General features: G+C 29.5%; 2 protein-coding genes and 1 non-coding gene across 4 annotated transcripts; 2 read left to right on the top strand and 1 right to left on the bottom strand.

Moving 5' to 3' along the window:
- Window positions 1-946: 946 nt before the first annotated feature.
- Window positions 947-4,164, top strand: LOC101507830 (LIM domain-containing protein WLIM2b-like). Of its 2 annotated transcripts, XM_004503166.4 has the most exons (6): window positions 947-1,104; window positions 1,320-1,472; window positions 2,158-2,257; window positions 2,353-2,387; window positions 2,490-2,579; window positions 3,682-4,164. In XM_004503166.4, exons 2-6 carry the CDS (start codon window positions 1,338-1,340, stop codon window positions 3,889-3,891), a joined length of 570 nt encoding a protein of 189 aa, XP_004503223.1. In that variant the 5' UTR covers window positions 947-1,104; window positions 1,320-1,337; the 3' UTR covers window positions 3,892-4,164. The 2 variants fall into 2 exon arrangements, with proteins under 2 accessions (XP_004503223.1, XP_073226499.1); XM_073370398.1 differs by lacking the exons at window positions 947-1,104; window positions 1,320-1,472 and adding an exon at window positions 1,801-1,825.
- A 3,873-nt stretch (window positions 4,165-8,037) lies between these two features.
- Window positions 8,038-8,131, bottom strand: TRNAY-GUA (transfer RNA tyrosine (anticodon GUA)). The gene is made up of 2 exons: window positions 8,095-8,131; window positions 8,038-8,073 (listed from the first exon to the last, which is right to left on the bottom strand). It is a non-coding gene; the product is annotated as a tRNA-Tyr (tRNA).
- Window positions 8,132-8,219: 88 nt separating this feature from the next.
- LOC101508572 (uncharacterized protein At2g39910) lies at window positions 8,220-12,604 on the top strand. Its single transcript, XM_004503167.4, has 8 exons — window positions 8,220-8,375; window positions 8,461-8,959; window positions 9,045-9,131; window positions 9,586-9,776; window positions 10,691-10,886; window positions 11,202-11,266; window positions 12,126-12,227; window positions 12,316-12,604. The coding sequence occupies exons 1-8, from the start codon at window positions 8,332-8,334 to the stop codon at window positions 12,476-12,478; spliced, it is 1,347 nt and encodes a 448-aa protein (XP_004503224.1). The 5' UTR covers window positions 8,220-8,331; the 3' UTR covers window positions 12,479-12,604.
- The last annotated feature ends 98 nt before the right edge of the window (window positions 12,605-12,702 follow it).

Below are 12,702 nucleotides of genomic sequence, written 5' to 3'. Positions count from 1 at the left end.
AAATCAAATAATTTGATAATTAAAAAAACAGACAGTATCATACTTACAACACACACAAAAAAATCTCTAAATAATTTTTATATATTATATATAATCAATTTATATTTTATTTTATTTTTTGTTTTCTATAAATTTCATTCTTTGAAGCTAATTATATTTAAGATGTATTAAACACTAAATTTTTAATAAATACACCTAAAAATTCTTGTATTGTGGGAGTTTAATCTATTCCATTAGATTCAACTCCAATTAATTATTAATTTTGTTTTCTAATATTCAAATAAAGCAATTTAATATCAATAGCATTTGACAATTATAAAAAAAGATCATAACATAACTTTTTTTTTTTATATAAAAAAAATCATGATTACAAAACATCTATAATTAAAAAATATCAACTATGTTAATTTAAATATTCAAAATTTACAATTATAGTAAGACCTAAAATATATCCGAAAAGAATATTACCAACAATCAATTGAAGACAAAATATCTTACTTTTATTTATAATTATAATGATATATCCTTGTAGTAGATGATTATTTGAATGCTAAAAATAAATAATGAGTAATGTATTTTGAAGAAATAATTTTTTGGAGACATTTTCTTCTATAAGAATCACATTGTTTCTTTTTAACTAGAGTCAAATAGTAATTTTTTAATATTACTAGGACGTAGCTGTACCTTTTTTACTAGTTTCGTATAGAAATTGAATTGATCTAATTTATTTTTCAGACATCAACTTAAGAGTATGCAGTTTTTTTAAAGAATCAAAACGTTTTTATTTGTCTTAAAAAAATAATAAATATTATTATAATTAAATTACATATGATATTCTAAATTCAAATTTAAAAGAAGACGCCAATTAAAATTTCCCACTTGAATTATGACTTAATAAAATTGAATTTTACATAATAATTTAATATAATTTAATTTTACATAATGGTGACCATGATATGACTTGTTATCAATAATATTTATATCCAAAACACATTCATTCATCCTTCTCAGTCTCAACCGAAGAAGACTTCAATTTTGTGTGAAGTTGCTTCATTTTCCCCTTTATCTTCACCGATCCACCATTTCTCACTTTCTATTCACAAGGTACTTCCTATCATATACTCTAATATCCTCATTTACTCTCTCTACTTTATACCATTAATTTCATTTCATTTTTCCACTTCCATTATTTGAAACCAAACAAATTCCTTCAAATATATATACTTTTTCGCTCTATAATTTTAACCCCTTTTATTCACCATTTGCATAAACTATCTTCTGCTAAATTATTTTTCTCCATATTTTTGTGGTGAATTCAGATCTAAAAAGATAGAGCGATGTCTTTCATTGGTACTCAACAAAAGTGTAAGGCTTGTGAGAAAACTGTTTATCCCGTTGATCAGCTTTCTGCTGATGGCACTTCTTACCATAAAGCTTGTTTCAGATGCTCTCACTGCAAAGGAACTTTAAAGGTGCTTTTTTTTGTTGTTGCTGCATTGTTGATTTTATAGCACATTGATGATTTTCTATGCTTTCAAATTTGGGATTGTGTTTTTATTTGTTCATTTTTGCTTAGATCCTTGCTTATGTTTCACGCGGCCTTTACCATCCATATAAAATTCCCATAACAACTTTATTTGATCTAAGTTGGCGAATAAAATATAGTAGTATATAGACATATATGAAAGTAGGAATTTTATGAGTGTAGAATATTACTTTAAGGCAAAAATCTGGTAATTGCAACTCAGTTGGTAGCTGCAAGGATATTAATTTGCAGGGATCGGGTTCGAACTTAGAATTCTCCACTTCTCCACGTTTAAGGATTGTGAGTCTAGCCATTAGGATACTTAACCAAAAACAAAATTTACATTTTTTGTTTTTTAGTTCCTGTACTCACTTAAGCCTCTACTAATTACAAAACTACATACACATGTTGTTTTGTAATCTTTAGGGACTAAAAAATGGATTCAGAGATTACAAACAAAATTTTAGATAATTATAGACACTAAAAACATATTTAACATTTACTTTAATAACATAGACGGGTTTGGATTAAAAATGTTGAACAGCTTTTTAGTTCATGTTTGTGTGTCTGAGTTTAAAGTTTGAACTTATTACAAGGACTATTGTTGATGGTGATGATCTTTTATGTTTCAGCTGAGCAGCTATTCCTCAATGGAAGGTGTTCTTTACTGTAAGCCTCATTATGAGCAGCTCTTCAAGGAGACTGGCACCTTCAAGAAGAACTTCACGTCACGTATGTCTTTTTTTTTCTTCAAGTATGATGAAGCTGATTTTGTTGATTTTTGAATTAGACGCCTCATTAATTGCCAATAATCTCATTTTGAACAGCTGCAAAGTTAGCTGACAAGACAACTCCTGAGCTGGTAAATTTGTTTGATTTTATCTTTATAGTTTTTTTCTTTCAAAATCAGGTCTACAGCATTCGGTATTGCTGAATAACTATTAGTATCTTCTGTTTATGCCAGACAAGGTCCCCTAGTAAAGCTGCAAGCATGTTTTCTGGGACACAAGACAAGTGTGCCACATGTGGCAAAACTGCTTATCCGTTGGAGAAGGTAGGATTTTAAAATCTCGGAAATAAATTAGTTGGTGATATTAGTTAGAGTCGGATATATTTTTGTTTCAGATTGGATACATGAGAATTCATACCTTAAGAATATGTTTATTTAGTAATTATTCCCATGTAGATCTTGTAGATTAGAGTGTCCTTCTTTGGCTGTATGGTTTGTCTGTAACCAAATCATTTAACATCAAGAATAGGTGGAGCATAAAGAAGGCTGGTATATAGTACAACTTTGCTGAATTGCTAGCATGAAAAATACTGTTTAGCTTGACCTTTTGCTAAACTGTCATATGCTATGCTATCGAAATCATATGTGTCTGAACTTTTTTTTTTCAACATTCAGACCACAAGTAGACTGTGATATGGCTTCCTTACCTTATTGGGAGATATATCTAGAGAAGAAAATTGTGTGTTCTATTTTATTTCTAAGCGGAAGATGATAAAACCTATATTCTGATTCAGTTCATGACCCTTAAAAACATGAAATAGAAGTTGCATTTGCCCAAAATGACATATTCGCTGGTAAGTAACATAAAAGTTTTTGCTGGGTTGGTTGAAACTGAAGGTGGAGTATGGCTGTTAATATCTACAGTTACACGATTTGTAGTACATATTGATTAGGACATTAATGTGGGCAATTGTGTTTGTGGTAATATCAAATAATGTCCTTTTTTTTTGTATGTTGTATTTGTGTCAGTTAAATTTAACTTTTGATCATTGGGAAGGGAGAGTAGACTTTATCTCTCCAACCGAATTTGAACTGAGGCTGGTTCTCTAGAAAAACAGGTGTTCGATGCAAATTAGCAAGTGTTCATCGATAATTTATTCTAATCAAGAACTCTAAACTAGTTATCACTTATCCAATCTCCACTCCAATAAGAGGCTAGCTCACCTGAAATTAGAGGATATAACATTAACATATAACCCAAATGGAGAATTTGCTGCTTCTAATCTTCAAGTTTATGTATTTGTCAATAATTGCCTGCATGAGTAAATCTAATTACTACAAATCTGCAGTTCTGCACAGTTACCCTGAATTAGAATGTCTTAGTTTTCTTCTTGTCGTCTTTTAATATATCTTATTTTGATTTTAGGTAACGGTGGAAAGCCAGGCCTATCACAAATCATGTTTCAAGTGTTCACATGGTGGTTGTCCTATAACTCCATCAAATTATGCAGCCCTTGAGGGAATTTTGTATTGCAAGCACCATTTCTCTCAGCTTTTTAAGGAGAAAGGTAGTTATAATCATCTTATCAAGTCTGCATCAATCAAGCGTGCAGCAACATCCGTTCCAGAATCTTGAATGTTTGGTGCCTTCTATTGCCTTTGTTTTGTTTTGAAGGAAGAGGATGTTTTGGTCTGTCAAGAATGTGTTTGTTTGTATGTGTGTTCTTTTTCCCTTCATAATTGTTCCATCGATACTTGATCCTTTTTCTGATCTTTACTTATACATGCGTGGTGTGCAAATCTTGTGTGATTTATTTATCCAATGCACATTCAGTAATGACAACTGAGAGCTTGACTTGCAAAATGCATCTTTCCAATTTTACAATGCAGTTTTTCTTTGCATTTTCTACCGAATGCTACTTTAGACTTTTTTATTTTTTTATAATTTTAGAAGAATGGGTAATCTTGGAGGATTTGGGTTGGGATCTTGCTGACTTGGGTTTAATAGATTTATAATTGAGGGTGTTCGCAAAGTGAACCCCTGGATTGATCACCCAGATTTTTGTAATCAATTTTCAGACGGTTTGGAATGATTCGGATTCATGGAATGATAATGTTAAATGTCTCACTTCGTATCTGATAGTTTGGAATAGTTAAGTTTGTGGGAATATCTTTCTTTAAAAGGAAGCAATGTATTCTTGAGAGACTTGAGGGTTTCAAATAATGAGCTCTTGAGAAAGTATCATGTTGGAAGTGTTAAAGGTGCAGCTTTGGAAGTGCTCTGCTATTGTGCAAGAGGCTTATTGGTTTCATTAAGGTAAGAGTATGGATCAATTTGGGTAATCAAAATATTAATTTCTTCCATTAATCTACTATTGCCCGTAGCAGACCCAAGAACCATATTTCAGCTATCTTAAATCTGGAAAAAACAGTGGGTTTATGATGATAAAGTTTTACATGGTTTTGTTCCATCCTTTTACTAACAGATCTATACTTCTCTGGGAGCACATCAAGTTATCAACTATGTTGAGACATTTGGAAAGTGTGCGTGTGGGTGACAAATGCAGCTTAAGTGAACTGGTAGATTCGACACATTTTGTATCTTGAGTTAGTGCATGTATGGATTTGCAGTAAACTTTGTGATGAATGTGTGGTGGTGACCTTTTCAAAGCATAGCTTTTGGGAGAATCCACAGTATCACTGATTGATCAGTCTTCCAAACACATGCTTAATAACGCCATGGAAATGAAAGTTCATGCACATATCTATTATTATGGTCTAGTGCAAGTAATTGGTGTGTAGTGTGTGGAGTGTTGTAAATCCTAAAATACTAAGTTTGATTCCTACTCGTTAAAAAAAGTTTATGCACATATGTGATCCAACTAACTGACAATTGACAAGCAAGTCTTATTTATGATTTTTTCGGAGATTTGGCAGGACTAGGCAGTAGTATAGTCTGGTTTTTGAAACGCTACTCTAAATTTTCATTCATTTCAACTTGTTTTGAATTGAACATACCGATGGATTAAAAGTAGAGATCACTTTTTGGGCTTTCAAAAATTGATCCTTATTCCTCTATAACAAAATAAAAAAGCCTTTGATTTCCATCATTGTATTAATAAATCAAACCATTGAATTAAATGAGATATATTGAGACGTATGGATATAATGGTGCAAAACAAACTTGGGTGTAATGCAAAATTATCTTTCTTATGCACATTAAATAAAACCTCTTATTATATGAAAAACATGAGAGTCTCTTTTCTTTTCTTTTTTACTAAAAAAACTATATTAATTTAAATTGATAGAAATTACATTGATTGATAACATTACAATTCAAAGTCGCTAAAATCGAAAATAATGATCCTGTGAACAAACACACAACATCCAGGTTAATAGCATAAAATGATAAAATATCTAAAAATATGACAAAGTCTGTAAAAATAGCAAAATTGAGGTGTTCTGAATACTCATACATTCATAGCTATAACATTAATGGTGTCAAAATTATTGACTAAATTTCTACTTGATTGAAGCTAATCCATGAATTTGAACCAAAGAACATCGCAATAAGACGAGAAAGCAAAACATTGTACCAAGACGATGAACAAATAATACAAATACGACAAAACCACACATAAACACAAAAGAAAAACTAAATATGTGTAAAAATCACTATTGTAAATTAAAGAGAATAAAAAACAATTTAAAGAAGTGATTTCGAACCAAAAATTGATTCTAAATCACCCTTCTTTAATGAAAAAAAGAACTGATCAAAAGAGAGAGAGAGAAAAAATAGAAACGATTAGATCAAATATGCGTATATATAATTTAGGTGAGAGTTTCTTTTGTCATCCTTCAGAGTCACTTCGAAAATACACATATCAAAAAATAATTTTAATATCGTTGAAAATATGTTTCCGAATATTATTTTTTTTCGATCGAAAATATACTTCTAAAAACATGTATTTTACAAACGTAGAGCTGAGAAAATAAACTCTAAAAAAAAATGTTTTCCCCTTGTATTAGAGATTTTGCAAACTTCACCTTAGCTTGACCTCTATTTTATTGGCTTAGAGTCTTATTCAAAAATATTTATTTTTTTTTTTTTATTTCATAATTAATACTAGAAATTTATAAGTGTAAAAAAATATATAGAAAATCATAAATAACGAAAAACTATAAAATAAAAAAAAAATAAAAAAAAAACACATACATCCATTCTAGAGTCAGTTCTAGAATGCACAGTTGTTTCATGTGATCCACAATGAACTCTATATTTTGGCTATAAATTCAAATATTTTAATGATCACATGGTGAGTTCTAGTACCAAAATATTTCTCTTAATTTGCACGACAATTTGTTATTTTGAATGATATTTTAAAATAAAAAGATAGCATCAATTATGATGAAGTTAGTTAAATTTTGTTCATATTTTTAATAATAACTTTTTGTTATATTTGTATCAAGAGAGGAGTATAATTTTTTTTACACTAGTTTCATGACAGGTACTTCATTCTATTGCCTTCGAAAAAATATTAAATAAATATTTAAATTATGTACTTATCATATGAAATTACAAGATACAGGTTTTTTTTTAATAAAATAAAATATAAAAAGATAAAAATATATAGAACCGTGCTAACAAGTTTTCTTAGAACAATGACATTTATTAAGGAATTCATATAGGAAAAAAAACTTACAAAAATACTACTTTTTTAAATTTCAAAATATTAAAATACACTATTTTATTTATTTGTTTTTTATTCTTTAACAAGTATTATTAGAATCAACAGTATTTGGACACATTTTAACAAATTGGGAATTGTTTATTAGTAAACTTTAGAGTTTCCTTTATAGTTTCTAGTAAAGAATCTTTATAGTTTATAAATGGTATAGATTAAATTATAAAAAATAATTGACGATATTAAATATCTAATAATAAGAGTTAGTTAACAATTGTATTATTTTTCATAAAAAGAAAAAATAAATAAATAAATAACAATTGTGTTATAAAGTCCGTCATAGAAGTTTGAATTTGGAATCTGGCTGATTTACATTTGCCTCTAATGAAACTACCGCAAAATAGCTGTCAATCAACACTTAAATTATGGGATTTAAAAAAATAAAAAAATAAAAAAATAAAAAAATAAAAAAATAAAAAAATAAAAAAATAAAAAAATAAAAAAATAAAAAAATAAAAAAATAAAAAAATAAAAAAATAAAAAAATAAAAAAATAAAAAAATAAAAAAATAAAAAAATAAAAAAATAAAAAAATAAAAAAATAAAAAAATAAAAAAATAAAAAAATAAAAAAATAAAAAAATAAAAAAATAAAAAAATAAAAAAATAAAAAAATAAAAAAATAAAAAAATAAAAAAATAAAAAAATAAAAAAATAAAAAAATAAAAAAATAAAAAAATAAAAAAATAAAAAAATAAAAAAATAAAAAAATAAAAAAATAAAAAAATAAAAAAATAAAAAAATAAAAAAATAAAAAAATAAAAAAATAAAAAAATAAAAAAATAAAAAAATAAAAAAATAAAAAAATAAAAAAATAAAAAAATAAAAAAATAAAAAAATAAAAAAATAAAAAAATAAAAAAATAAAAAAATAAAAAAATAAAAAAATAAAAAAATAAAAAAATAAAAAAATAAAAAAATAAAAAAATAAAAAAATAAAAAAATAAAAAAATAAAAAAATAAAAAAATAAAAAAATAAAAAAATAAAAAAATAAAAAAATAAAAAAATAAAAAAATAAAAATCAATTTAGTGGAAAAAATCCGACCTGCCGGATTCGAACCAGCGACCTAAGGATGGCTATCAGGCTTTGTACCCACTACAGTCCTCCGCTCTACCAACTGAGCTAAGGTCGGTTGTGTAAGATAATCTGAAATTAATAATAAAACTTAAATTCAAATGTAGAAAGAAAGAAAAAGGAAACGCGAAGAAGAAGAAAGGGAAATGCGAAGTAAATTTTGTTTTCAATTAACAAGCAAATTCGAGCACTTATTGATTTTGGAAATTTTGAATTTTGAGTTCGTGGTGTTGGGAGCAGAGCCCTAATGAGCAGCCAATGTCGGAATCATCATCTTCCACTCTCCGAGATACTCTCCTTCGGTTAGATACCTACCTCTTTCTCTATTTTCTCCTAATTTTTCATTCCTCACACTGAACTTTCCATTTGATTCTACCTTATTATTAGGTTATCAAATTCAATCACTGACTTTCTAGCAACAACTCCTTACAAAAGCTCCAACATCTCCGTCAAAGCATTTCTTGAACCACTTCTGACATGCACAAATTCCACCATCCACACTTCTATCAAAGACTTCGCTCTAGCATGTGCTCTTCTATCTTCTTCCACTGACACCAATTCAGAGCTTCTTTCATGGATCCCTAATCACCTTTCCTCCCTTGCAACCACTTCCTTTTATCAACTCTCCGAAGCGTACCTCACTGTCTTCAACGATAGGAACTCCCAGAAGGTTGCTGAATTAGGTTTGAATTGTGACCTTGTTCCTCCACAGAAGAGGTTGCTTCTCGAATTGGTTCCTGATGTACTTCCTTTTCTGAAAGAGAGAATTAAGGAGAGTTCTATTGATAAGTCTGATGAGTATGACGAGTTTTCCGCTGCATCTGCTAGAGTTCCAGTTGGGTTTGCGATTCTTGCTTCTTTTCAGTTTAGATGGTTTGTTACTCAGGTAAGAGGTTTTGGTAGTGTTTTGTTTTGTATATTGTATGTATTCTAAGATATTGATGATGTTGGGGTTTGAATTGTTGCCATAGGTTGATTATCCTCATTTGGGAAAGTTGTGTGGATGGGTGATTCCTTGTGCATTGACTGCTGTTGATCATTGGTCGCCAGCCGTGAAGGTACGTGCTTTAGTGTGTATTTGGTTTTGTGATGACATAATTTGATTTTAGTTAAAAACGAGTTGAATGTCAAGTGGTTTTATGTTTAAGATACATTCACAAAAGTGAGTTGACCAATAAATTGAGTGTAAAAATCACGCTTGGAGTCAACTACTACAAATTCTAGTCTCAAGTTTGAATCAATTCTAGTTGCAAAATCAATTTTAGTTGACATCCTCCAAACATGTCAAAATCAATTTTATGTGTCTGAAATCACTTTTATCTCTTCCTATTTAGAAATCAAACACACTTAATTACAAATGAACCGTGAAACTGGGGAGGGTCATGCTCATGAAAACAATCTAGTGTTTGATTTGGGGTTGTATAACAACCTAGAAAATCACTGCTAGATGGAAGTGAATGAATCTGAAAGTTGTTCAGTAGATGGTGATTATGTTATGTTGGACAATTTCAGGGACAAGGCATGGTTAGCTTTATACATCTTGGGAAAAATGTGGATGCTGCTGAACTCGGTGGGTATGAGGATGTGATACTTGATGCCTGCTGCCAGAATATTGCTTCTGATGATGAAATATGGCACTATGTGATTGAAGCATCAGTAATTTTCATGTCTCTTACTCAGAAAAGTAATCCACGCGGTCTGTGGTATGTATGTTGATCCATTTCCATTCCGTTTTCTTTTATAAGGGGTAGCATCATAGGAATTTTTAATATCTTCACGTATTAAATACCATGTCAAATTTTTGAATTCGAATGATTAGCTAAGCTAACTGAATAAGCTGGAAACTGACTCGCAACGCAACACTGTCTTCAGAAATGTGGTATTTTGTAGGAACCAGTGACTATAGTTGATTGGTCCTAATTTCTTTTATTACATAGATATGTGCTTTTCCATTTTACTTTTCAAGAAGCTAATAAAGAGAGAGTAACAACTTCACATCAGTAGGCCAAGGAGGACAATTTGTAACTTTTTTACCAACTGTTAATATGTCAAATTATGGTCAAGAGAGCTGAATTAGCTGATAATGTTTATTTTTACTAGATGGAGAATAGTCAAATAACTAAAGGAAGAGGGAGACGAAAGGAAACTACTAGCAGTTGGCCTGTAGTTTTAATGGTTCATCTGTAGATTTAGTTCATGATAGAACATCTTGGCATTGTTTGATACATGTAGTAGAGTTCACCCAGCGAGAAAAGCATCGATCACTGTTGTTATATTATGTTTAATCAAGTGACTGTCTATCTCTTTGAGTGCCAAGTCAATTGATGTACTAATATTGGCAGTTCGAATATAGTTTTGCAGGTGAAGAATATTATTAAAAACTTGAGAGGGTGTCATTTAGTTTAGACAAACCAATAAAGATGTAAATTAAATACTTAGACTAATTGAGGGAGGTAGAGTTAGTTAGTAGTTAGAGGCTGGGATAATTAGATTAGAAAGGCATTTTCGTGTAAATAAGAAGAGGGGTGAGAAGGAGATATACATATCTTGTCATTTGAGATAAATGAGCCCTTAAAAGGATCACATAAATGAGATAATCTGTAATTTTCTTGAGTAGGTTTGAAAGGATGTTGAACGAGATGTTAAGTCACTTGGAGCGTCAACCAAGAAACAAAGAGCGCCGCATTGCATGGCTTAAATCTGTTGAATCACTATTTAATGGAGTTGGTCTTGTGCTTTTAGCTCACTTCAGGCGCATTTTCCCATTATTTTTTCAGTGGATGCATGCCGATGATGATGATACTGTTATTTTGGTGAGTATCTTTATATATGGGAAAGCTGTTTTCACCAGATTATGAATCTGAAGTTTGGAGAGCACTTTTTGAAGTTATCCTAATGATTTTTATTAAACTCTTTTTTTTCAAGTACAACCAAAATAATTCAGTGTAACTTGCAATGTTGAATTAGATCTATATTCAAAATATTTGCTATTGTTTTAACTTGCTAGAGATTTCAGAACCAGCTTTCCTTTCTCTTTATATGGCTTTGACAAAATTTAATATGTATTCAATTTTGTTCTTTTAGTATTCTGAGACAAAAATAATAATTTCTGATTGACTCTGATGCAGGTTCTGAAGTGTACTTACACAGTTTTGAGATTAACGTGGATTAGGAATTCACCATATGTTGCAAGGCGAGTTAAAAAATTATGACATTAAATTTTTGGCTTAATTTTCAATTTTGGTCCCTCTATTTCCATCCATTCATGGAATTAGTCCCTCTATTTTAAATGTCGATAGTTTTGGTCTTTCTTTCAGATTTTTTAATTGAAAAATGATTTGATATATTTTAAATGATGTAGCATATGATTTCATAATATAGAGTCATCTAGATGCATTAATTATTCATGTGTCATTAATTAAATTACAACAATGAACTTTTTTTGAAGTTGAAAGTTAATTTTTTAGAAGATTTTATTGCGATTTCATGAATGTTAATCATTCTACACCATTGTATCATATGTCACATTATTTAAAATACGTCACATCACCATTTTTTAGTTAAAAAAATTAGAATGAATGACCAAAACTGTCATTTTAAAATATAGGAACCGATTTCGTGAATTGGTACAAATAAAAGAACTAAAATTGCAATTAAGTTTTAAATTTTTGTTTCAGATAAATGTGGCATTCAATTGGTCTAAGATACAGGATATCACTTATCGATTAACTTTGGTTGCAGTTGTTAATTATGTCAATTATCATTATGTGTGTTTTTATGTTTTCAAAGAAAAAGGATCACAAGGTTACTCTAGGTAATTGTCTGATGTAAATCTTGTATTGACTTAATCTCAAGATGAATTTTATGATCCGAATTCTTTAATTTTACCATCATTTTAATTTTAAAATGTTCAAAAAAATAGAGGGTACAAATTATAACGAGTACAAGAAGATGGGGACAGGACTTTTGCCGTGTATATCAACATTTTCTTACATTTATTGTGTATTTTCCTTGTTGATCTAATTCATTTGGGGCACATGATTTGACTTCAGATTGGTAGATGAATTGGCTCTTGTGTATAAGGAGGCAGCACTGGCAACAGCCAAGGAAGATATTAGAGCAAATATATCTCAGATACTGGTCCTACTTCAAGAGTAAGAATTTATTTTTGGAATAGTTTCTTTGAAGAATTTCAACAAATATTATTCATTCCCTCACCCAATATCTTTCTTGTGTACCTAGAATCAGAGGCCAACGTTTTAATATAGCTTGGGACAAGCATCAATCCGATCCAGATTTGACCACTCTTAATCTGTCATTAAGTGGAAGAAACCATTCTAACCTTGATAACCTAACCCTACCTTTAGAGATCATTCAGAAGGGTTCTGCAAGTGTTCAAACATGACAAGTGAACATTCATTTTTTATTATTTCAATGCTATACATGGTTGCAACAATTTGGGTTCATGTGTAGATGTAATTAACAAGGACAAATTCTGGAGCATGAATGAAAAGCAAAGCTTTATTTTATATATTCTTTGACCTTCATTTTATCCGATAGCACTTGAATAAGATGATTCAAGTCTTTTCTAACTTTTCTAACTTAACAAGAGGTTAAGTGTTCGGAATC

The sequence above is a fragment of the Cicer arietinum genome, chromosome 6 (genome assembly GCF_000331145.2).
Source record: "Cicer arietinum cultivar CDC Frontier isolate Library 1 chromosome 6, Cicar.CDCFrontier_v2.0, whole genome shotgun sequence".
Classification (NCBI taxonomy): domain Eukaryota; kingdom Viridiplantae; phylum Streptophyta; class Magnoliopsida; order Fabales; family Fabaceae; genus Cicer; species Cicer arietinum.
Note: the sequence above shows the minus strand (reverse complement) of the source record. Positions and strands in the feature narration are given on the sequence as shown.